Source organism: Macrobrachium rosenbergii, chromosome 27 (genome assembly GCF_040412425.1).
Source record: "Macrobrachium rosenbergii isolate ZJJX-2024 chromosome 27, ASM4041242v1, whole genome shotgun sequence".
In the NCBI taxonomy this organism is placed as follows: domain Eukaryota; kingdom Metazoa; phylum Arthropoda; class Malacostraca; order Decapoda; family Palaemonidae; genus Macrobrachium; species Macrobrachium rosenbergii.
The window spans coordinates 15,974,613-16,000,726 of NC_089767.1; the positions used below are offsets into that span (position 1 = coordinate 15,974,613).

The 26,114-nt window shown below is 41.9% G+C and overlaps 1 protein-coding gene across 8 annotated transcripts in view; it reads right to left on the reverse strand.

Annotated features, from left to right (window-relative positions):
* Window positions 1–1,502: 1,502 nt before the first annotated feature.
* The window catches only part of LOC136853433 (glutamate receptor ionotropic, delta-1-like), a 276,672-nt gene continuing 252,060 nt past the window's right edge, over window positions 1,503–26,114 (reverse strand). For 5 of the 8 annotated variants that reach the window (XM_067128997.1, XM_067129000.1, XM_067128993.1 and 2 more), the window contains 4 exons: window positions 4,548–4,784; window positions 4,041–4,219; window positions 2,430–2,589; window positions 1,503–1,968 (listed from right to left, as the gene is read on the reverse strand). In XM_067128997.1, coding sequence (XP_066985098.1) covers window positions 1,798–1,968; window positions 2,430–2,589; window positions 4,041–4,219; window positions 4,548–4,784 — 747 coding nt within the window. In that variant the 3' untranslated portion in view covers window positions 1,503–1,797. The remainder of the gene's footprint in view (window positions 1,969–2,429; window positions 2,590–4,040; window positions 4,220–4,547; window positions 4,785–26,114) is intronic. The other 3 variants (XM_067128995.1, XM_067128994.1, XM_067128999.1) reach the window with 2 other exon arrangements.

Below are 26,114 nucleotides of genomic sequence, written 5' to 3' on the forward strand. Positions count from 1 at the left end.
CTAACAGGACATAAGAGTAATTTGTCTGGGTCATCAACAAAATTTCCAAGAGAGGGGATCAAGAAGGACTCGAATCTGTCATTGTGAACTGAGGGATTTGAGTCTTGGCTTCAAATTCGAAGGCTACGGATCCCCAACCCCTCGTGTGTTTAACATTAAAAGAGAGTCCATGAAGTTCACCAACTCTCTCTGATAAAGCCAAGGCCAGTAAGAAAACCATTTTGAGGGTCGAATTCCTGTCTGATGAACCTCATATGGGTTCATGGACCAAAAGTGAAACTGCTAAGCACCAGGGTCAAATCCTAATTAGGAGGTTTAAGATCTCTTGAGGAGCAGGACTGCTCAAAACTTTTGAGATGTATAGAAGTTCCCCACAAAGATGAAAGGTCCACACCCTTCAGATGCAGAACCAATCCTAGAGCAGACCTATAGCCCTTGATAGCCGACACAAAAAAGTTTCTCCCTACAGAGAAAGATGAGGGAGTCCGCTACTTGTTGAATAGAAGTTCTGACCGGAGAGAAACCCTGTTGACAACAACAAACACAGTGGATGGCCCATTTTCCTAGGTACACAGCTGTAGAAGATCTTCCGAGATAGCCAGACATCTCTGTTGCTGCTCTGCGAGAAAAGCCTCTTGCTTGCAAGAGATACTGGATAGTCTCCAGCCATGAAGAGATAGGGACCCTACCGATCGGTGAAACCTCTCGATGTGTGGTTGACAAAGAAGGTTGTGCTAAGGGCAAATCTCCCTTGGTGTCTTGGTCAGCAAAGCTAGGAGATCGGGGTACCACTCTGCGTGTGGACACAAGGGAGTCGCTAGGGTCATCCTGAGGGTCTGAGAAAACATCACTCTGTTGATTACTTGACCGATTAGGCATTGATGGATTAGGCAAAAGGGGGGAAAGGCATAAACGTTCAGGTTGTCCCATGGATGGTGTAGGGCATCTGCTACAGCCCATGGATCTGGAATGACTGAACAAAATACCTCGTTTTTTTGTTTTATCTTGTCGCAAAAAGGTCTACTGTTGGCCTTCCCCACGGATGAAAAAGCCTTTCAGCTACCTCCTGATGTAGTGACCTTCTTTCACCAGCACTTGACCCCGACAACTCAGCGTGTCTGCCATATTGTTCCTCCTGCCTGGAATGTATCTGGCTGAGAGGTCCACTGAGAGTGATTGCCCACTTTTAATTATTTTTGTTGACTGCTTACTATCATGAACTAACAGTATATACAGTATTTAGAAATGCCATCAAGTACCTGTTTGTCTTACAGTGGATAAGAAAATAAACTCTGAGACTTGCTAACATCTAGTAATTAAACTTGTCTTGAATTCTGTTGTCCACAGCAAAGCCAAAATTTCCTACAAAACTGTGTATCAGGTGCAACTTCCATACAATTAAATCTTTATTTACTATACAGCTTTTGTTACTACTGTAATTTGAAGAAAGACACACACCAAAAATGAGAAGTGCTGCATTAAGGAATATAAAAAATCTGGAAGAGGAGACATTTTTCTGTTGATCATACATTCTTCCAACAGAGGATAACAAATACTTTACAATTCTTTGTTGTATGATATAAAATATAAACCATAATGATTCTCAACCTGATCTCACATCACTGTCTGATATTACATTTAATTTCCTATAAAGATGTGTACATTAATTTTCATCTGTGAAATTAGATAGGTCTCTTTCCTCTGTTATGACTTAATTAGCAAACTTTTAAAAGATGAAAAGGTTATGTTTTCCTATGAGACAATTGACACTGCTGTGCCAGTTGACCATAAAATAGCTCAGTTTCCTTCATCATTTTGTGCCAGGAAGCGTAATGGAGTCTTCTTTTGTTGCCATTTGACAAGCATGACTTCGCTCAATAGAATTAAACTTGCCAGTGTGTACCCAAGCAACAACAGTAAAAACACTCCCATTAAATGGCTCAGATGAAGAATTATTTGGCTGTTCTCCTGAGAAAGAAATAAAGAAATTATTTCTACTGAATCTACATAGGTCTGCTGTTTTAAGATATGATTTTCCTACTGATGTGTAAATTTCTTCAAGGTTGACATGAAAAACCAAGTGTGTCATCTGAAGTTCAAGATTCTATTTCATTCACGCTTATGATCCCCATGACTGTAGCCTAAGCAAAATATTTTTCCCCATCTTTACCTTCTTCCAATCATGCTGGGAATAAAAAAGCATCAACTCTGCAGTGATTGAGGCAGATAAGATACACAGAGACACATATGAAATATAATAACACTATAAATAATTCAGATACATCATAGGTTAACTAGTGTGAATTTTTACGTGGTAGATTTTTCTTTTAAATGGGTTTCATAGCGTATGATTAATGATAGCTGAAAATTCATGAAATATTCGGTACTCCATGCAGTAAGGTAATTTAACTGTCATTTCATCTACTTACATGATACATAACGCTATTATGAGCTTGCTGTCTGTCTCTCCGTCTTCCATTTTCCTTTACTCGTAGAGCCATGACATCATTGGTCCAATAAGAAATTATTCCAGCCTCTATCAGTCTATTGGTCATCAGGTTGAAACGATCTTTGTATGGAGCCCCTCTCCTGCCAAGAAAATTAGTTTTCATGTAACTGAGAAATGAAATGTTAAGAACCTTTGTTTACTTCACTACGCAATTGATCTGGTAATTTTAACTAAACATCACAGAAAAATTCAGTTCAACTCCTGGAAGCATGTGTATATGCTACATCCCCAAGGAATATGTTTATCCAGTAAACAGAAAAAGTTGTGATTAGTGGAAGCATATACTTGAGGGATGGAAGCGTGAAAAGGTGTTCGTAAGAGCTTGAATCTTCCTGCCTCTGTTAAGAGAATACTATGAAAGGATGGTTGCAATAAATACTGTAATTTAAATGCAAAGGTATGTGACAGTTAAACAAATGGGGTTCTTGTAGGTACAGAGCTCCTGAAGTAAATGAGAATGGTGAAGGTCTTGTGGAAATGTGTTTACAAAGGGGCTTGATTGTTGAAAATACATAATTCAATGAAGAATACTCACAAACAAGCTTGGTCTATTACCTACATTGTAACAATTGTTACTACCTTACAGAATTGCCCCCATGGACAAGCTTCCCTCACATAAGGTCAACAGCAACCACAAGCTAAAGAATGCTAGCACAGTGACAGTTACTGGTTTAATCTAGTTTTGGATACAGATATAATGTCCCCATGGCAAAGGTATTCCTAGTGAAGGGCTTTTTTCCATCTTCAAGACCACCTACAGTACTTCGACAAACATGCCTTGCTGTCCTTATGACCCCACCATCAAATTTTGCATAAATCTCATTCACTCCTAACACTGCCATCCTTTGGAACATTGCGCATATTTCATCCATTTTTCCCTTATGAGCTCTTCTCGCTACCTTCGTATCTAGCTCACAAAATCTTTTTTATTGAGGTACTGCATATATGTCATTTAAAGGAATTAGAACAGAATGGTGAGTAGAAAAAAGTTAAAAAGAAAATGTTTGGGAGTAAGGAAAAAATGGAAGACCATGTAAATGATGAATCAATTACACAGGACTAAGAACAGCTTTTTGAAGGTACTGAAAGTTCTACTGCAGCTTCTGTGGTGGTGAAATCTCATTTTCACTTCTGTTTATATTTTCCCATGGTTGATGAATTCGTGCCTCAGTAGTAACATGAATAATTGATGAGTTTGTTCAATGAAAACTGTGAATTGAAAGATATATCTTCCAATGTGAAGAATCAAAATGATCAAATCAAATGTTTTTCCCCTAACATGTTTATCATAACTGTGCTACTTACCTGAGAAGGAAACAAATATTAAAATTATGTGAATAAATTTCTGATTAATGCTTAAGAGCTATATTTTGAAAATATCTAACTTTGTTACAGTGAGACGGCACTCAAACATAATATTCCTGAGCAAGTTATCAAGTAAGTTTATGGGCTGCCAAAGAGCAAGAGTCCATGCTGGCATGAGACCAGCTAAAGTATGATAAGAATAACTCAAGTAGATGTCATTACTTACCTGAATCCCCATCCAAAATCAGTGAGCATTGTTGTTCCTTTCTGTCCAATATAAAAAGGGGAATTTCCCAGGCGGTCTGTATAATATGACTGGATAACAGAGCTAATATGATTATACCAATGCATATAGGAAAAGCCACCTTTCAGTACTTTTTGTAAAGCTTCTTCTTCACTTAACTTCTGTTGAGAGAAAATGGTAAAGAAAAAAAGGAGGCATTGAAACAAAGGATTAGAAAACTTACAAATAAAGCAATGCAGTTTTCTTCTCATGACTAATGTTTGGTCCAAGTTTCCCATCAAACTGATAGTTAAAAAAAAAAAAAATTGTCACTCCACATTTTGGTGATTCCTGAACTTACATAGCCAAACCACATGCATCCAGCTTATTAAATTATTGCAAATGGTACAGAGAAAGAAAGAGCCATTATTAACAATTCACAACTTTATTATACAGCTAGTCTTTTAAATTACCACTCTGATGATAATCTGAAAAGTCCCACATTCCTACCTGCAGATATTTATGGACTGTTTTAGCAACAGGATCTGTGGTAGTTTGAAAATATGCTACAATAGCACCAGTGAACATCTTTTCCTCTGCTCCCCATTTCCAGTCTTTCTGTCTTATCATATCTTCGAAGCTGTCGATTGGTGTTGTTTTACTTTGAACAGCAAGATGGGCAATAAGGGAAGATCTGTAGGCTGTTGCAATAACTAAGCTAACCAATAACCACCAGCCTATTAAAGTCTGGAATAAGAATGGATGGGTCTCAACAATCAGCAGTAAGAAAATTGCCTCTTAATTATGTATTAAAGCACTGAATTGAATTAAATTAATATCCATCAAGCACCATGTCATGCTATTTATAGATAAAGTATGGTCAAAGTTAGTGACTGATAGGTCATATCTGATGAAGAATGTTTATTTGTTGAAGGAAGTGGATTACACTTTCTATGGAGAAGTTGTTCTGCTTTGGTGAGAATATCTTGAAGGCGAAGTGGATGGGGGGTAGGAAAGGATTACATGGGATACTGATAGAGGGGTATGACAGGTTGGACACAGTGTTGGAGGGGATCTGTTCATCAAGTGGAAGTGCATTAGATTTGTATGACAGATACGTAGTCAAGCAAGTGCTGTTTCCCCGTTGTCTTTTCTTGTTACCTGGATTTAACCATGGTAGTATGGTTGGTTTAACAGCACGAGCTTGTTATTCGAGATACAGTACTAGTCCAGAAAGACTGCCAGCAACTTAGTAGATAGCTACAGAAAAATGGGAAATAACCTGAATATGGGATGGTTTTGAAATGCGGGCATCCCCTCAAAGCTGCAGAGAGGGCCAGGTCCACGCGCTCATTGCCTAGGATGCCCACATGGCTTGCGGTCCAGCAGAAGCAGATTAGCTTTTTCTGCATTGAAGTGCAAAAAAAGTCAATCTTAAATTTCACAGACTATAGGATGTGTGGAGACAATAGACTGGATAAGGGTTAAAGAGTTAGCCGAGTCTGTGAAAATAACGAAGGATGATGAGGGGCAGATTAGGAGTTGTTTTAGTGCAAACAGAATAGCATATAGTTCTGCTGTAAGTATGCTTGCCACTGGTGGTAAGAGTAGTTGGAAAAGTGGTGGGGATGAGGACTGCTGCCCCAGTTCCTTTAGGGGACTTGGAGCCATCTGTGTAGATTGGGGTGCTACTGTTATGCATCGATGTTTGCTCTAATAAATGAGAACGTAGAATAGGGGAGGGAGTTTTAAGTTTTGAAAATTATGCAGTATAGGTGGGCAGACTGAGGGAATGGGGATTAGCCAAGGCGGGAAGTGTGAAAATAGAATGGAAGGGTTGCCAATTACGGGGGTTGAAGAGTGAAAAAGGAGGGTTTTCATATGTATAGAGAAAGGGAAGGGTTGGTTGGGACTCTTAGTAAATTTGGCAAGAAGGGGCTCTGGTAGGGTTAGCTTCAGGATAGAGAATTGGTGAAATCTGGCATAGTACCTAAGAGCGAGGAGGGCACATTGGCGGGTAAGCAATGGTAATCCTGATTCGGCATAGAGGCTTTCTATTGGCGATGAGCGAAAGGCCCAAGGGGCCATTCTTAGTCCTAAGTGGTGTACCAGGTCTAGAAGGCCAAGAAGGGAGGAGGAAGCTGAAGAGTACACATGGCATCCATAATCCAGAATAGATAGAATCAGAGCTTTGTGTAGTTGCAGAACCATTTTGCTGTCAGCACCCAAAGTAACGTGGGATAAAGTTTGAAGGAGGCAACAACATTGGAGAGCAGTTTTTTAATTTATAAGATATGTTCCCGGTAAGGAGGGAATTGAAAATTAAACCTAGGAATTTACCACTAGTATGGTATTGCACAGGCAAACTGTAAAGCAAAAGTGGCAACGGAGATACCGTTTGAGAGCGAGAGAAAAGAATGGAAAATCCATGTCTAGTAGTCCATCAAGAGGCAGCTAGAATGGCAGACTGTACAAGTGAGTGGAGCTTAGGGATTGCAAGGTCATCAACATAAAGGGAGGATCTAACTCCAGCTGGCAGGGATGCTATAATACCATTGATTGCTATGAGAAAAAGGGTACTGCTAAGATCACTGCCATAGGAAACTACTACATATTGAATGAAGGGTAAAGAAATGGAAGAGTTTATGCATACATGGAAAGTTCGGTTGTTAAGGAATGACTGGATCAAAATGTGCATATTAACTTTTATACCAAGTAGAAGTAGTTGATGTAAGATGTGGTATTTTCAGGTGGTATCATATGCTTTTTCTAAGTCAAAGAAAACTGCGAGGGCTGATTGTTTAGAAAGGCTGTTTGGATGTAAGATTCCATGTGTGCAAGAGGGTTAGCTGTACTCCTGCCTTGTCTGTAGCCAAATTGGGATAAAGAAAGAAGTTGTTTTTGTCTCTAGATGCCATATGAGGCAAAAATTTATCATTCTTTCTAGTAATTCACATAAGCAGCTGGTTAGGGAAATTGGTTGGTAATCTTGAGGTGCATTTCCTGATTTATTTGGTTTTAGGAAGGGGAGGATGAGAGATTCGCCTTTTGTCCATATTCTATTCAACAATGTTAGGAGAAAGGTTATGGAATATGCAGAAAGGTGTCGAAGCATTTGATTGTGGATACCATCAGGTCCTTCACGTGTTCTGGCAGGATTTGAGTGCTGAGTTAAGTTCTGTTATGGAAAAAGGAATATTGTATGATTCCGTGGAGGATAATATAAAGTTGATTGGGCTCCTGTCTGTTCTGAGCTTTAGGTTTGTGAATTGGGAGGGGAGACGTTCTTCTGTACTGATACAGCTAAAATACTGGCCTAGTGTATTGGCTATTTCTGTTGTGTCAGCTATAAGATTATTATTTATGTTTAGTATTGGAGGTTTATGAGGTGGGTGTTTTCTTGATGTTTTGTGTATACGTCTCCAGACAGCTGAAATAGGGTATGAGGAAGTTAATGAGGAGACAGCCCCTCATACTTGTGATTCTTGAAGCATGTACCGTATAGTGTGTTTCAATGAAGCTGTGGCTTTTTTTAAAAATTATAAAGGCAGTAAAGTGTACAGGAGAGTTTCTTTTTTGTTTAAAGCTGCACCAAGCAGTGCATTTCATGCGCAGAGCTCTGGTGCAGTCTTTGTTTCACCTGCTAATGCAGCACTTAAATCAGTTATGGTGAAGTATGTAAGCATGTAGAGGGCTGATGTATAGGCATGTCAGAGTGTAGAAAGAAAAAGTGTGCCAGTCAGCTTTATCGCAGTGCCAGCATGAAGGATTAGGAGTTGGGACATAAGAAGTAGGTGAGAGAAGGGTAGGGAAATGGTCACTAGTTATGAATGATTATCTTTCAGTTTTATAAATTTAATCATTATTATTTTGCTATTTTCATTTTCTGGGTTAGTGAAGTAGGAATAGGCATTATACATTTAATAAATGTACACAATGCATACTGTTAATTTTACTGGGTGTTTGTAAAGCCAGTACTCTCACTATGTTTGGAGTGGCGCAACAGTGGTTGCTGTGATGTCATAAAACGTATGGAAGATGGGAGTTAGGAAGACAGTGATGTGGAAGCAGTGATGAGTTAGCGGTGGTGGTAGAAGGTTGTGAGCGTTCTCGTTTGCGGTTTGTTGGTCAGTTTGTAAGTCTTTCTTTTGTTTGTTGTGGTCATGAGCTGACTTGGGCGAGAAGTGCAACGGGAACAGGTGTGTAAATTGAGTAACTGTTACATACTGGTCGGGCTGGGTGTTTATTTTAGCGGTAGTTACATATTAGTCGGGCTAGGTATTTATTCAAGTGGTAGCAGAGTGTGGTTAGTCAGAAATGAACGGATCTGACGGTAAGCATTTGGGGATGGAATGAAATTGAAGAGAATGTCCTAGATTTAGCGGGATACAGGGCAAGTATAGAGGATGTGGTGTGTGGAGAAGCAAAATATCCAGGGATACAGATAAGAATGAGCTTAAAAGGAAAAGCTTTAAAAGTGACCGAAGGGATAGATAGAGATGAACTTTATCCAAGGATAAAGAAGGTTCAATGATAATCTTATCCAAACTAGATGAAGTATATCTAAAAGATACTCTAATGGAAAGTTACAGTAAAATGATAAATTATTTTAAAATAGAAAGAGAATCTAGTGAAAAGATGAGAGATTTTATAATTACGTATGAGAAGGCAGAATCATTGTAGTAGAGCGATAGAAAAGAGCATGCTTGAAGGAGAAGCAAAGGGTTTTCATGTCTGAGAACAAGCAAATCTCACAGACAATAAAAAACAAATGGTATTAGCAGCTTGTGGTCAAGGAAAGTTGGAATATAAGTGTCACAGATAATGAAAAGAATATTTGAGGGATTAGGGAATAAAGAGGAAGGGGAATGGTGGGGGTCAGAAGGCTAAGCAAATTTCCGGAGACGGGGAAAACCAAAGACACTGTGGAAAATGGAATCAAGTTAGAGATGGAAGAAATCCTATAAATAGAGAAGGGAAAGTAACATTGTGGGCTAGGAATTGTCCTCAGAACTTTCAAAATAAGAAGAAACTAGAAACTGGACAAGAAGAGGGAAAAGTTTATATAGGAAAAGTTAGTAAAATAGAGAACGAATCTTGGGAAGAGGTTGATGCGATTTTATATACAGGATGTAAACCAACAGTATGTGGGGAATTGTGTGCATTACTGTGGGTTTGAATCAGAAAGAGTTAAAGAGAATGAATGATACTAAGAAAGAGTCTAATAAAGTATTCAATTTCGGTGAGTCATCACACAAGTTGAACGGAGTACAGTAATAGAAATACAGTGATATTGAAAAACAAAAGTTTTATTTGAAGACATAAATTTTGCAGGGTGATGTAGTGTGGTTAATAGGTAAGAAAACAATGAGTAAAATGTGTATGACTATAAATTTACAAGAGATTTGTGTTAAAACAGAAGTATTATGGGAAATGAAGGTTAAGTTAACAGAAGATAAACAGGGTCACCTAAGAACACCAATTTCAAGGAGGAAGGTAGAAGAATTGTTACTGGAGGGATGGAAGGGAAAGTCTAAGGGAAATTAAAGGTGCAATGATGACGTTACATTTACAATTTGGTCATGGAAGTGGAGATAAAATATGGAAGCTAACGGAAGAAGCACACTGGAGTGGTGGTTTGAGAGAAAGAGAAAAGGAAGAAATAAAAAGGTTACTTACAGACTAGATTGCAGGTTGTGCGGTATGTAAAAGATACAAAAGAAAAGAAATCCACCTAAACCAGTAGTGGGATTTTCTTGGAGTAAAACATTTAATGAAGTTGTAGCAGTGGATGTGGGAGAGATAGAAGAGTCAAAGTTTTTGGTAATGGTAGATATTGCAACGAGGTATTGTCAGGCTTTTTTGGATAAAACAAGAAACTATTATAAAGACACTTTTTGATGGGTGGTCTGCAATATTTTAAGCACCTTCTAAAATATTATCAGACATTGGGGAGAATTTCAAAATGAAAAAGTAAGGAAGATGGCAGAAAGATGGAATTTTAAAGTGTTGGCCACAGCATCTGACTCTCCATGGAGAAGTAGGATCGGGTACGTGTCTGGGATAACAGGTTAGTCATCTGTAAAAGGTAAGTCTAAAAGTAAGGCAGGATGCAATTCCTCAATGTCCCTCATGGTTTCTGGAGGGGACTTGGCTTTAAGAGTTTTCTTGGGTGCAGGGCAAACAGGAGGTGACTGGGAAAACTTAAAAGGGGAGAATTTGTTATTGGTCATTAGAGTTGTTCCAAAATGGCATTTATTTCTTTGTGTGGGGATTGTGCTAAGGGGAGGAAGCTTTGGGAGTGAGGGATGGGAATGTACAAGTAGGCATTTCTGGGTTTAAATCTCAAAAGGGTTTGATAGAGATACACGAGATAAAAGAAGGGCATGAGGTGGTGGATGACGGTACTTTAGAGGAATGCAGCAGCTTAGGCAAGGAATGGGATGATGATTAGGGAGTATTGGAGGTGGTGGTGGATTGGGAAATTAAAGCATAGGAGATTGGGGGAAGGGCTGGTTGTGGCGTGACACTGGCGGTGGTTTTGTTTGTTTCCTTTGCTGTTGTCATGATCTGGGCCAAGGGAACAGTGATGAAGGCAAGGAACTGAGCTTCCTGTCTAGCTTCTTTCATGGTCAGCCCATGCTTGAAGCAAAGGGCCTCCACTTCTGATTCAGGTTTGTAGACCGGGCAACCCCAGTAAAAAATGTGCTTGCCAGCACAATTAGCACAAATGCACTTTTGTGAGTGCCAATTGGCTCGATCATGGTCCGCTGAGCTGAACACAGGGCAGTGCACTTGTGATCTACAAAATTTGGTTAGGAGGCCAAAGTGCCAGCACTTTTGACATTGACATGGGGGAGGGATATACTCTTGCACCTAACATGTTGACCTCCAGTGTATACGTCTACTGAGGTTTTGTCCCTTGAATGTGATCTTTGCAACATTTTTCAGATGTTTCTTGTTACTCTTGTCCCCAAGAGTGCAACATGTAACATTTAAAACTCCATGGCCGTCATTTAGTTCTATAAGGTCCATTGGGCAGTCACTCCAGCTGACACTGTCAATGGGGAACTGCTCCAAAGGTATCACCACTGTTCCAGTACAACTGTTAAGGTGAGGGTGTGGAATGGTAGGGAAGGCATTACCTTGGAAATATTTGAGGTTGGACATTGCTCGAGCCTGCGCAGCCTCAGTGTCCACGATAAGATGACATGAGCGATCACGTCTTGTTAGGAATTTGACCATGCCTACCTGTCTCTGCAGGCACTTCTGAAAGTGAGTGTGTTGTTCACATAAGGAGCAGCTGGAGGGATAAAGAAGTACTTGTCCCACTTCTGGGGTCCCAAGAGAGTGACATAAGGGCAGGGTGAGTGCCAGAGGACATTTTGAGGTGGTTAGAAGATGATGGAGTTGGAACCGTAAGTTGGTTTTTTAGAGGAAGAGATGCTGTAATATTCTGTTGTTTTATAGTGGTGGCATGCTGTGGTTCATATCGTTGTAAAGTGGCCATCAGAGATGAAATGGTGGAAAGGGAGTGTGGGGCATCATTTGCGGAGATTATGACATGGTAGAAGAGGATTAGGATGAGGAGATTTTTGGGAAGTAGTCTGGCTCATGGTCTCTGAACTAACTAAGACAGAAACCCCCAAAAAATCCAGGGATTGATTGTAAGCAGGGTCAGTTCCCAACCCCTTAGAATTTGCTTGATTTTTAGATCAGTACATATCTGTGCCAGAAGCCGTAGAGGGGTTAGAAGTGTTTGCCATAACTTATAACTAAAGTTATAGTTTCATCCAGGATGAGTCCCTCTCACCAAGGAGGCCCACTAGGGGAGGAGCAATGCTGTTACCCACAGTGTTAACTGCCCTGGGATCCTCACCTGGATATACACCATACCCTCAGTTCCTTAAGGGTCGTCAGTCCATCAAGATCAGACCCGGCACTGAGGGCATGGCTTGATATAAAAATTTCCCATTGCTCGACCACGTTGGGTACTCTAGTTCTACGGGTGGAGTGACATGCCGTCCAACTCCACCCTCCTTCAAAGTTACAAGAGCAGCGGTGTCAATAATTCAATGCCGGGGCAAAGGTCGCTAACGAAATAGGAAGAAGGGAAGGGGAAAATTAATAGGAGGAGTAAAGGAGTTAAAGGTCCCAATGTTTAGTTGAATCTAGAGCAGAGAGAGTAGGCATAAATGAGCATACCCTCCCTGCAGTAGATCCCTAGGCCCTCCACCTTATCAAGGGGTTGAGATCAGGGGGTGAATTACAGCACTGAGTAGTGTTACAATTTGGAAAAATTACTAGGAATGACAAACGCAAGTACGAAGAGGAGCAGACTTAGAGAGGTAACAATAATAATTTAGCCTAATGGATGGGAGACCTGATTTACAGTATGCTAAGTGAGCTCTATACCATAAGTGAAAGTAAGGTATAGCAGTACACAGCATCAACTCTACAACTTATTTTTAGATTTTCCCCAACTTGCTGATCTCTCTCTCTCCTCCCCACCCTGCTGTTCTATCTCTTTCCTACAAGTGAAAAAATGCAATTTAAAATATTTCCTACATGGTTATGCTATTACTCTATTAATACAAACCATTTTGAAATACAAAATGTTGAAACTCATATTTCTTATATTTATGGAGAAAGTGTGTGACAGTAGAAGGAAAATAAGTTGTAATTTAAGAATACTATGGTCCAATAATGAAAAAACAATCTGTGAGAAAGGGGTTAAAAAAAACCTGATAATGGAAGGTATCAAAAGAGAAAGATATGCTTGATGCAGATAATAGGATTGGAGTTCCTAGAGTGGATGAGATAGGAGATGCATAAGGGAAGGTATTCCAAAATGGACTTGATTGCTAGGAATGTGTGGTTCCAAAGAAGACTACCCATGTATGTACTGTACACTTAAAAGCAAAAATGGTAATGTGAAGGTTGATAAAATATAAAGAGTAGGTGGGGGAGCAAGTTGATGGATGTACCAAAATGTAGAAAAAATATATAGAAAAAATATATTAAGTCACTACCCTACTTACAAACGAGTTACGTTCTGGACGGCCATTCGTATCTTGAATTGTTCATAAGTTGGTTTATAATATGTAGTGCATAATAATTTTTTATGCTTCCATTCCCGAGCTACCTCGGGAGTCACTGCATTTTTAAGTCATGCATTATTACAACAAATTACTTTTGATGCTAGAAATGTCAAAAGAAAATAAAATTTAGATTCATGCAACATTAAAAATCTAGTATTTTTCCATGCTTTGAAAGTTATGAACTTAGAGAGAATTTCACAGGAGCAGCATATGACACTGGAAGTTCACAAAGTAAACTACAGAAACTGCCATCTGTTGATAAATATGCATACTAAACATTTCCTATGGGGGGAGGAAATATGAAAAATGATAATTCATCAAAGAACCAGTATAATTGGGAAGATAGAAATAAGTAGGAATATTTTACCAGTATAATTGGGAAGATAGAAATAAGTAGGAATATTTTACAAGTACGAACAAGTATTCTCTTGATTGTAAGAAGAATACATGGTAGTTAAACATAAAAATCCTCGGGATAATCAGGGAACGGGTGAAAGGTACAACTTCTTCCTCGTGTTCTGTTCTTTGCAGAGATTCTGACTAGGAGAATAGGCTTGCAGGGCAAAATTTGAACTTGTGACCCTGTCTGTTCGTATCTTGGAATGTTTGCAACTTGAATGTTCGTGTGTAGGGTGGTGACTGTAATTCCAAGTCTGACTGAAGTGAATGTAAAATATGCCTATGAATGTCACTGAACTGGATAACAAAAGAATGAGAAAAAAACCTAAGGAGAAGAGATATACATAAGCGTAGATTAATGTTGTTGACAAAAAAGGAGCTTTTGGGGAGAATGTAGTCTACAATTAAGGAGCTACCAAGGAATGTTTGTGGGTACAGGAAGTCAGGAAAGAAAATGAAAGCACTGATTGTTAAGATTGTGGAATTACAAGGCTAGTGAAGGAAAACAAAATGTAAGAAGTGCACTTGCAGGTTGCAAGACATGATCATGAAGAAATACATAGGACACAGGTAGTCAAGGGTCAAGGGTCAAGGGAGTGAGAAACTGGATTATACCAAAAACTCAAGGGTAAATATTGTCAAATGCTTTGCAAAGAAATGTTAGGGAGTAATTACACAGAGAAAAAGTACTGTATAAATAAAAGATACAAACAGAAAGATTCAGTGTGAAGAGAATGAAGTTCTGTCAGTAGAAAGAGTATACTGAATACACTACAGTAAGCAACCTGGATTTGCGGGCTCACGATTCACAGACTCAGCAATTCGCAGGATTTTCTGTGGAACCCATCTAAAAATTATTCGTGGGAAAACTCACCCATTCACGGGTTTTTTCACTGAGAAATATTCTCTAATTAGTGTATTCTGAAGTTATTTTCATTGACTACAGTAAAGCCCGTATTCGCGGTTTCACGATTCGCAGACTCACCTATTCGTAGATTTCTCTATGGAACATATATACGCATTATTCGCTGAAAATTTGCCCATTTGCGGCATTTTTCACTGAGAAATATTCACTAATTACTGTATTTTCATGTAATTTTCATGACTAAATGCTCTTTTTGTGACAAAACTATTAAAATACTCAGGTACCCCGGTAGTGCTTGAGTTACGATAATTCACCTTATGATAATTTGATGGGGTAAGCAATTAATACCGATACAACAATATTTAGAAAATATTTTAAAATTTCCCGCAGGCGCAGGCAGCAGCGTACAATCTGGCAGCGAGACAGCAGCATACAATCTGGCCAAATTACAATAAACCACCTTCTTTTCCTCCATCTCTTTATCCCATCTTCTAGTTAAAAAAGGTAAAAGAGAATGATAAAAGTATTGTTCGTAACATTACACTCTTGCGTAAATGCGTACAGCCACATACTGTACAGTACAACCGAGCGAGAACTTGTTGTTTTGCTTACAGTACAACCAAATCGGATAACAACAGCCGTTTTGCTTGTTTTTCAACCATCGTATGGTAATAAACGATTACTGTAGTTATAGTACAAATGAAGTTAAGTATAATAGGACTGATATATTTTTACATTTTACCCTTATTTGGTAAGGATAAAAGATCGGCAAGGAAATATACTGCTAAATTTAAGCTTCAAGTTGTAGCTGAAGCTGAGAAAACAATGTTCAAGCTGATAATGACTATAAATTATCATGCATTGGCAACATGGATGAAACTCGACCGTAATTAAAATTGGAGAGGAAGTATTTTAATCGAAACTACTGGGCATGAAAGAACACATATTACTGCTATTCTAACGCCAATAAACAATAAATACGTAAAGCTTGTATTATGATGAAATCAAGTGGAAATAAAGAACGGAATCTTGATTTTTTTTTTTTTACACAAAACAAAACGTGCCCCAAAATGGCCAACGTCATCTATTAACGAAAAAAATAGCTAAATTAATTTCACAACGAGACGTATTTAAGTTACATTTTGACTTAGAATCACTTCGTATTACGAATAACCTTGCCCCACATAAATAAAGCATCTAGAGATTCATTTATGCTAACTACAAGCAAGTAAAAGCACTCTGAACTGAGTTAAACACGGTGAAATAAACTTACCCCGTAATCAATTTCCAAACCAAAACATTGATTGCTATGATTGCAATTTTTAATACAAAAGCAACATAATATATGCAATATTATTGGATACAGTGAATTAAAGCATAATATTTTAAAAGATCCAAGGAAAAGATGCATATTCATTATGTTGATGTTTGTATAATATGATATTATGTGAATACAGAGTACAGTATGATGTAGGCTAGGCTAATTCTTGTTTGTTATTCAATTTCTCTTTGTATGGAATTATCATAAGTCTGCATGAACCTACATAATTAGCTTGATATTAATAATTACTATACTGTGTATGTATAGAGTATACTTTATAGTATAGGCTAGGCCACCATATTTGTATACATGGTATTGAATACCCTAGTGTAGGCTAAGCTATATTCAAGATACGTTTTTTCCAACAAACGATAGGTTTTTTGGAATCTTACGCCATCTTAAGCAGGATAATACCTGTATAAGCATTTTTGGGTATTTTTTTGTGTTTGAACTATCAAAATAGGCAGTTCTAAGCATTTTCAGAAGGGTTCTAAGTATTCACAGACTTTAGCTATTCGCGGGGGGGTTTGGTACGCATCCCCCGCGAATACTGTACGGGGGTTTACTGTATATAAATTTTTTATGGTAAAATAATGATTTCCTAATTTTCAAATAATAATAATAATAATAATAACAATACCGTGAGATTAAATAATATGTAATGTTTCCCTATCTCTTTCTCCCCTCCTATTTCAGTTCTCTCTCTCTCTCTCTCTCTCTCTTACTGAGATGAGAGAATATTTGTTTTGTATGATGAATAAATGATTTACCTAATAACATAGTACTTATTTAAAAAAAAAAAAAAATATATTAATAATATACTGTAATTACAACAGTTATGCATTTCTATAGTATGTAAAGGAAATTTTAAGCAAACAAATTGCACCCCAATCTTTTCTCATGAGTTTCGGAGATCATGGGGGAGGGTGGACCTTTCAAATATGCCATTAACCTGATAGCAAGGATTGGGTGGTCAGCGTTGCCAACAAAGGATACATATACAGAAAAATCTCTCTCTCTCTCTCTCTCTCTATCGCCAAAGGGTAGAATGTGAGAAATAAATAGATAGCTAGATAAATAGATACTTAGTTCATAGTGTTTTAAAAACATAAAGGTACATCTTTGGAAGACAAAAAACAAACATAAATTTTTTTGTTGTCAGTCGCTTAAAGAGAAATAGATTAACATTCCTTGAGAGATCAAAGAGATAAATCTCTCTCTCTCTCTTTTGCTTGTGCTGGCTGAATATAAATTACTGATAACTCTATCTTTCTGTTGGCTGGAAGGGTTAGAAGTAGGTATGTATATATTTTTAAGGGTAGTAATGTCTAAGATGACTTTGAAATGATATTAATAATATAATTTCAAAGATTAATACAGTACAGTAATAAGATAATAATTTAAGGTATTTGATGTAGGATGATACTTTAAGTATAACTTTGGTATTTGAACTTTCAAGGCAGGCATTACCAGCGTTTTTAGAGGGGGTGTTAACTACTCGCAGATGTTAACTATTCGTGGGAGGACGGGGGGGGTCTGGTATGCATCCCCTGCGAGTACGGGGGTTTACTGTAGTTACTGAATGGTAACGATAAAAATTAGGCAAGACTGAATGATGAAAACTGGGAAAATTGATTCAGGTTTAAAGGTTTGTAGAGGTGATTGCTGAAGATGCAGGGAAAACAACTGAGAGCTTGAAGAATGGAACAGCACCAAGATTGAAAAATGTGTTAAAAATGTGACTGAATGAATAGTCAGGTAGAGTAAGGTGCTTAGATAAGGGAATCACTCCAGAAAAATAAATGAAAGGGATACCAGTAACTGTTCTTATGTAGAGGAGTAAAGGTGATAGGTGTGAGTGCATGAATTAAAAGGACAGAACATTACTTAGTATAATGAGGAAGGTGTGGCTGTCTTTCCATCTAAAAAAACCGAAACCTCCAAAAGGGAACCACATTTTGTTGGTCCTATGGCTGCAATGTCTTATATCAAGAGATCAGGCTCATGCTGAGCTCCTCTCGAGTCAGTAATTGCTAATATGCTTCCATAATCTGGAAGTGGACTGGTTTGCCACATGCTAGAACCATCAACTTCCAATGTATGTATCTCTGAACATGGATATTCAGGCAATACCAAAGATGCATTCCTACAAGACTGGAACAAACGGAGGACAATATACCTTTTTCCTTCATTGTCCCAGGTTTCAAAAGCTTTGAGCAATCTTCAAGCTTTCAACAGAACTGCTTGCCTAGTAGCCCTGAAGGAGCCAAAGAGTCACTGGTTCCTTATTTCTTCAACAACAGCAAGATAATAGATTCCAATGCCATCCATTGTTCTATCCCAGACAGGAGAGGAAGTTGTCTATGCATCCTCCTTTCTGAGCCTTGACCTTCACGTGGAATTTTATATCTATTTTACTACAGTATTAAGATTATTTGCCTAACATTGCTAGGTACCTAGTGCAAAAACTAGGGGCTTCATCTACCCAACATACCAGTCTGTATGGAAAATGTGGTTAGATTACCTCCACACTAAGAGCCCAGTTGAAATATGTTAAAAGGGATTTTGACAAAGGAAAAATCTATTTCTGAGGGAGGCCCCGTGTCAGCTGGTGAAATTCCATACTAACAGAATTTCTAGGTAAAATATTGCTAGGTATGCCAGAGAAAAAAGAGCTTTCAGGAATGCTGGAGTTACTACCCCCAGATCGAGCGTCTTCCATAATGGAGACGTCGGTATAACCAAGGGTGAGTGAAAGGATCACAACCACAGAGCCACACTCGAAAGACATCCCCATGTCAAAACCCCCCGGAAAGAGTAGTGAGCCGTTCCAGCCCCTACGCTCATCCGCCCGCCAGGCCGGCGACTCCAGCGCCATCTACACTCATTCCATTTTCTAGCACGTGAATTTTCGTATCCCAGGATTTTGTGCTTTTGTCTTTGGATGATTTTTGCCTTTTGCCAGCATGTCTTCCAGCAACTTTACCATCTCCAAGTTAAGTACCATCTTATTGTGGGGTTTTTATGATAAGTGTGGCTGGATCAGTCCGTATTTTCATATTATATGTGATTGTTGTTATGACGCCGTGGCGTCCCCTAGCCAGCCATGTCGACCGCGAGATTCACCCATCCAGCTTGTTCTGTTTGGGCTTTCTCCTTGTCGTTATATTACTTATCATTATTCCCCCTGGAACTCATCCTGGTGGTGTTTCCTGGGCGGGTTATATCGGTGTTTCTTATAATGTTTTACTGATCTACATGTCGGGCTTCCTCTATTAGGGTTCCCGTCATTTCCCGCTTAGGATTCTTCCACCGGGATGTGTTTCCCTGACAGTTTTAGCTTATTTATCATTTTAGTGTGTCGTGCTGGTGCTGTCCGTGTTTTGTTGCCTTGAATTACATGCGGGGGAGCGTCAGCTTAGATTTATTGTTTATCTGGTCGCTCCTCTAGGTTAGGCTATGCGCCCTGCATGAGCACAAATATTCCTGGGTTATGTATATTTTGTGATGGTGATTTATCTGGTATTTTGTTGTGTGGGGCCCTCCCCTTGCCTGTCCACGTCCAGTTAGGCTCGTATTTTGCTTCCTTGGCCTCCCGCTCTCCTCGTAGGTTAGGCGTGGGGTGGACCCTCAGGTTGAGGGAGTTTCTGTTGCTGTTTCTTCCATGGGCCGTTGTTTGGGTGGTAGAGTGAGACCCTATTGTCCTCCCCCTTCTCCACGGAGGGGTAGAGTTTCGATGGGTGTCTCTCCTCTATGCTGTTATGGCATTCTCCCACCCTTTTACTTTCAGCCCTGGTTGGATTTCGGCACGGAAATTTCTCTTCCTGTTATTTCCTCCCCCGCCCTTCCCTTGTCCCTCCCCGTTAGCCTAGGCTATGCCTAGGCACGGGTGCTGACCTAGGCTATGACTAGGCGGGAGTCGGCGTGTTGAGGCCTTGGTCGCTATCCCCTTCTCCTCTCATTTGGGGTAGGCTTGTCCTGCCACAGCTAGTATTAATTTACTTGGCGTGGCGCGTGATTGCAGTCGAGTGGGTGAAGCATCTTCCCTTGTCTCCTGTTTTCGCTTGACCTAGCCTACTCCCCATCCCTGCCCCACCAACCCTTCCCTCCCCCTCCCCACCCCAGGCCAGCTCTTGCCTATTCTCATGCGGGTGACGCTAGCTGGCATTTTCTCCGAGTTGGGGGCTTTCCCTGGTGGAGGGATTTGTTCCCTCCCAGAGCAAGTCCCCGGTGGCGCTGCGCTTGTCTTGATGTTTCGTTAACCTGCTCTCCTAGGATCGAGCGGGTTTCGAACATTCTTATTTTCGTTCTCGACCTCTTTCCGTTTGAGTTTGTCTTAGTTGGGTAGATTGGCGCCTACTCCGGCCCTTATTATAAATGGCCTTGTGATGTTGGTAGCCTCACCCTCCTATTGTTTCTCTAGCGGGGAGGTTTGGGCTCGGGGGTCTCGGTCTCCGGAATGTACATTTCATTACCTTGTTACCAGTTCCGTTACCATCTCTTGTATTCTATATGCATATCCACTGGCGGAGCGAGCTTCTCACTCCGCCATTACACATTATATTATTATTATTATTTTATTATTTTGGGGGTCCGGTGTCCTGCCCTGGGGTTCCGCCGTTTTTATTGCTGGCATCCCTTGTGGTAGGGCCCTGTTGACTCAGCTCTCTCGTTCCGCCAGAGTATTCCGGTGGTCGGGGTGCAGCTTGCTTACCGCTCTGTTTAATTTATGGTTTGGTGGACCCGTCTCTGACGAGGGTTTTTCTTCCCGCCGGAGTCCTCCGGTAGTAGGTTGAAATACCCGGGCCTACCTACTTTAGGTTTCTTAGAGTGGTAGGTTCATGTACTTTTACACTTACAGACTGTGCGTTGTGAGGAGCCAGGGTGCACCGCTACCCTCCAGCAACCCTACGGGCATGTGGTGTGCCGGACCCACGCTGGTTGTGCGGTCCGGCTGGACGATCTCATCTTTTGGCACCCTGATGGCTGTGAGGTCTGCTTCGCCTTATGCAGTAGCATCCAGGACGAGTCGGTAAGATATCGCCTCTCGTTCCCCACGTTTCTTCAGTCTAATAAGTGCTCATATTGTAATCATTGCTTTTATATTACAGTATGTTAGTCCTGATTGCCTGCTCTCTTTCAGGCAGACGAGTCCTCTAAGAAAGAATCTCTGGAATCTCTCCACGCCTGGGTGGCTGGGTTCGGAAGGAACGTACCGTCGGGGAAGCCTTACATCCTCGACGCAAGCCTGCGAGACCTGCTTTACCCCGGCGCCCGGGTTGCTGCTGCTGTCCCAGCGGAGTTGGCCACCCCCATCATTCAGCAGATCCGGGACGCGACCCAGCCACCCCAAGAAGACATCTTGTATGCAGAAGTTTCGGAGGACGTCGCCGCCTTGGACTTGGACCTGGAGCCAATGAATACGGAGCCGGACCAAGTGGTAGGTAGCGAGGTAAGTGAGGTTGCGGGGGCGGGCGCCCTCTTTGATTCCCCATCATCCTCTGCATCTTCCTTTACAGGATTTGGTAAGTCTTCCATCTTGGGTGACAGGGCTCCATCAGCTGTCCCCAAGTTGAAGCTGAAGACTTCATGGAAGGCGAAGGGCTTCAAGTCCTCGTCTTCCAGGAAAGCATCTCCTTTCCCCCCGTCGAAGGCTAAGGTTTCTGTACCTGTAGCCTCCGGGAGCAAACCAGGAACCTCGGGCAAAGGCGCGAGTAAGAGGGCACCAAAACCAAGCCCTCCTCGCCAGCCTGCCTTTGACCCTGAGGCGTTTGCCAACTCTTTACTCGAGAGGTTCTCGGCGGAGGTAGAGTCGAAGCTTTCCAAAATCTCGGAAAAGCTTCACAGCCACGATACCATACTGGCGGGTATGGCTCGCTCCGGCGGGGCCGACCCACAGTATGAGATTCCGGATACGGCTGATCTCCCTCCCTTCGATGTCGGGAACCCATGGCGTTTTGCTCTTCGTGCCATTCGGCACGAAGACACTCTGACAATCGAGGGTCTTGGCACGAGACGTCTGGAGGAGTTGGAGTTCTTCCCTCCTGATCTCCTGCCCCCTTACCCAGGCTTCGTTAGGCTGACGGAGGAAGCCTGGGTACGCTCAGACAAGGTCCCTAGAGAGAGAGTGATCTTTCCGAGGGACCAGGCGCAGTCTACTCTCCTGCGCACTCTTACGGAGTGGCAGGCAGAGAATACTAAGCTAACTCCATTCAAGGGCAACTACACTATGTTTTCATTAGGTGATAAGTTGCCCACTCCCTGCATTAACAAAGTCGCTCTGGCTACGGCTCGGGCTTGCTTTGAGGGTAATCCTTTGCCTCAATTGAGGGAGACAGACTCCACATCCCTGGTATTCCCAGGGGGTGAGGAGTTTTGGAAAGACGCCCCGTCCACCTTTACTGTGGGTAAGTTGGACGCTCACTGCGCGTCTTCGCAATTTAGCGAACAGCTTCCCAAGCTCCCGGAAGCTTTGCTAAAGGCAGAGTTTGAGGCTCGGACTAGGTTAGGCCGGTCCTTGAACTCCCTCTGCCTCACAGAAGCGACTGCCGTCTCCTGCGCAGAGGAGCCCTTCTTCCAGGTTCTGGCTAAATCCCTGTTAGCAGGGTTTCAGTCAGACCTGTATGATTTTATGGTGGCGAAATTAGAGTGCAGAAAGTTCATTTTTGCTGAGGCCACCATACGTCATGAGCCTAACAAGCTCATGAAGAACTCTGTCTGGGGCGCAAATCTCTTCCCGGATGATGACGTAGCCAGTGTTTTGAACGAGGCTACCAGAGCCAACCAGAGTCTTCGCTCTCGTTGGGGTATCTCCGCCTACAAGCGGAAAACCCCGGAATCTGGCGGCTCCCAGACCAAGTCTGGTAAACGCTTTAGGCGGCATAAAAGGCCTCACCATCAGACGGTCGTCCAGGCTGTCCCGGTCTCGGCGGTGGCCCAGCCCTCCACCTCCAAGGCTCATCCCCAACAATACGTGCTGGTCCAACCAGCCCAACCCCTTGATGCACCCTCGAACGTCTCCTCACCGGCGTACAACTCTACCTATGAGGGCCGTGGGTTCTTTCACGGCCTTAATAGGAGCGCAAGGGGGGGAAGAGGTCGGGCCCCTTACAGAGGCAAACCTGGCTCCACCCCAAGAGGGAAACCTGGACGTGGCAGAGGAAACAAACCCGCTTCCTCCCACTGAGACCAGTCAGGTAGGTGGTCGCCTTTACTGGTTCAGAGACCAGTGGTCCTTCAGTCCTTGGGCACACAGCATTGTGTCCAAAGGTCTGGGTTGGAGCTGGATCAAGGATCCCCCTCCCCTGATCAGGTTTTACCAAACCCCCTCCAGAGTCCTACAGGACTATGTGACGGAACTGTTCAACAAGCGAGCAATAAAGAAAGTAAGGCACCTCAAATTTCAAGGCAGGTTGTTCACTGTCCCAAAGAAAGACTCCGGTCAGCAAAGAGTGATTCTGGATCTGTCGCGTCTAAATCTTTATATAAAATGCGACAAATTTCGCATGCTTACGGTAGCTCAGGCACGGACTCTACTTCGCATGGAGCCGTCACCACCTCTATCGATCTTTCAGACGCTTACTATCACGTCCCGGTTGCGTGGAACTTCTCTCCCTTCCTGGGTTTCAGACTCGGGAAGCAAGCCTACTCCTTCAGGGTCATGCCCTTCGGTCTCAATATAGCCCCCAGGATATTTACAAAGCTGGCGGAGGCAGTAGTTCAGCAGCTCCGGTCCCGAGGGATCTCCCTAGCAGCGTACCTGGAAGATTGGATAATCTGGGCTCCAACAGTTCAAGAGTGCCGGAAGGCTACGGCCATTGTCATCAAGTTCCTGGAGTCGTTAGGCTTCCGGCTGAACAGAGAGAAGTCCCGCTTGACTCCGGAGTCCCGGTTTCAGTGGCTGGGCCTCCAGTGGGATCTGTCCTCGTACACGCTATCCCTCCCGCCGTCCAAACGGAAGAGAGAATCCTCGGCTCCCTTCAATTTGCCTCAGTGACGGACCTGCTCTTAAAAGCGAAATTAAAAGACATAAACAGAGTGTGGCGGAGACGAGCCAATGTCAGGCTCAGAGACAAGGTCTCTTCCATCCCACGAATTTTGAAGGCGAGGCTGCGGCCTTGGTCCACAGTCAGCGGCCTGTCAAAGTCAGTCCTGCTTCAATTCCCTCCTCCGGCGCTGGTAGTTCACACAGACGCCTCATTAAGCGGCTGGGGAGGGTATTCGCCAAAACAAAAAGTACAAGGAACATGGTCTACAATGTTTCAACAGTTCCATATAAACACCTTGGAAGCTATGGCGGTATTTCTAACTTTAAAGAAACTCGGCCCCCCCCCCGCCGGATTCACATCAGGCTGGTGTTGGACAGCGCCGTGGTGGTTCATTGCATCAACAGGGGCAGCTCCAAATCAGGTCGCGTAAACCAGGTGATGGTAGCTATCTTCTCCCTGGCGAACAAGCACGGCTGGCATCTGTCAGCCACCCACCTAGCGGGGGTGCGGAACGTGGTGGCGGATTCCCTGTCCAGAACCACTCCGTTGGAGACGGAGTGGTCTCTGGACGGAGAATCATTCAATTGGGTTTGCCGCCGGGTTCCGGGCCTCCAAGTGGATCTGTTCGCGACGGAGAGCAACTACAAGCTTCCCTGTTATGTGGCCCCGAACCTGGACCCTCAGGCTTATGCCACGGACGCAATGACCATAGACTGGAACAATTGGGAGAAGATCTACTTATTTCCCCCAATAAACATGTTGTTGAAAGAACTGCACAAACTCAGGTCATTCAAAGGTCAACTGGCTCTGATAGCCCCCTATTGGCCGAAGAGCAACTGGTTCCCTCTGCTTCAGGAACTCAAGTTGCGGTGTCATCAGATTCCCAATCCCAGATTGACCCAAGTAGTACAAACCAAGACTGTGTCAGCTTCCTTAAAAATTCAGAATGCCCTAGTTTTATGGACTTTGTAAAGTTCGCTGCTCAAAAGGGAGCAAACATTGACCCCGTTAACACACTGTTTTTAGAATCGGATAAGAGAGAGTCTACTCTCAGACAATATGATTCAGCAGTCAAGAAATTAGCATCCTTTTTGAAGGCATCTGAAGCTCAAACTATGACTACTAACCTAGCAGTTACCTTCTTTAGATCATTGTTTGAAAAAGGCCTTGCTCCGGCCACTATTACTACAGCTAAGTCAGCCTTAAAGAAGGTATTTTTGTATGGTTTTAATATTGACCTTACAGATTCTTACTTTTCATCTATCCCTAGAGCATGTGCTCGTTTGAGACCCGTAACACGCCCACATTCTGTTACGTGGTTCCTCAATGATGTTCCTAAGTTGGCATCTGAGATTGACAACTCACATTGCTCTTATATGGATCTGTTAAGGAAAACCTTATTTCTGATTAGTTTGGCTTCAGGTGCCAGAATTTCAGAGCTATCGGCTCTCACTAGGGGTGATGATTTTGTTAATTTCCTCCTGTCCGGAGAAGTCCTCCTTTCCCCTGATCATACATTTTTAGCTAAGAATGAAGACCCTCAGGACAGGTGGTCCCCTTGGAAGGTGGTGCCTCTTCCACAGGATCAGTCCTTATGCCCAGTCTATACCTTAAAGTCTTACCTATTAAGAACTCCACAGTGTAAGGCGGGCCCTCTTTTTATCAGGGAGAAGGGTGGAACTCTTTCATTGAATGCCATAAGACAGCAAATTCTGTATTTTATTAAACAAGCCAACCCGGATTCAGTCCCTAAGGTTCATGATATCCGTGCGGTAGCTACCTCCACTAATTATTTTCATAATATGGGTTTTGCTGAACTTACCAAATATACGGGATGGAAATCACCTCTAGTGTTTAAACGCCATTATTTAAAATCACTCGAAGCCCTAAAATTTTCAGCAGTGGCTGTGGGGAGTGTCATTCCCCCACCTTAATTATCCTTAATCCTTATCCTTTCCCCCCCGCCCGCCTGCCTCATTTACTTCTCTGCCTGCCCTTCTGGATCAATCATGCCTCACTGCCTTGCTCCTCATAACTGATGTTATTATTGCCCTTAATATTATCTTTCTTGGTGATTGCATGTTGACATGCTGTGAATTTGGATTGTCTTTGGGGTACTGGGCTGTTTTTATTTTGCTCCATGTACCTCATAAATTTCTCATATTGTAAATGTCTCTCTTTATTCTTAAGTATAAGTTTATATTTACTCACTTGTAATTTTATATTATTAGATGTACCTTACCCCACCTATATTTACATTGTGTGCCTGTTTTTGTACTTTACTCTTAAGGTTATATTAATGTACTTACCTATTACTAATCTTATTTCCTGTGGAGAGATATTTTAATTAAATCTATTTTTCATAGCCTGTATTTTTTGTTCAGATCACCTTGACTTTTTTCT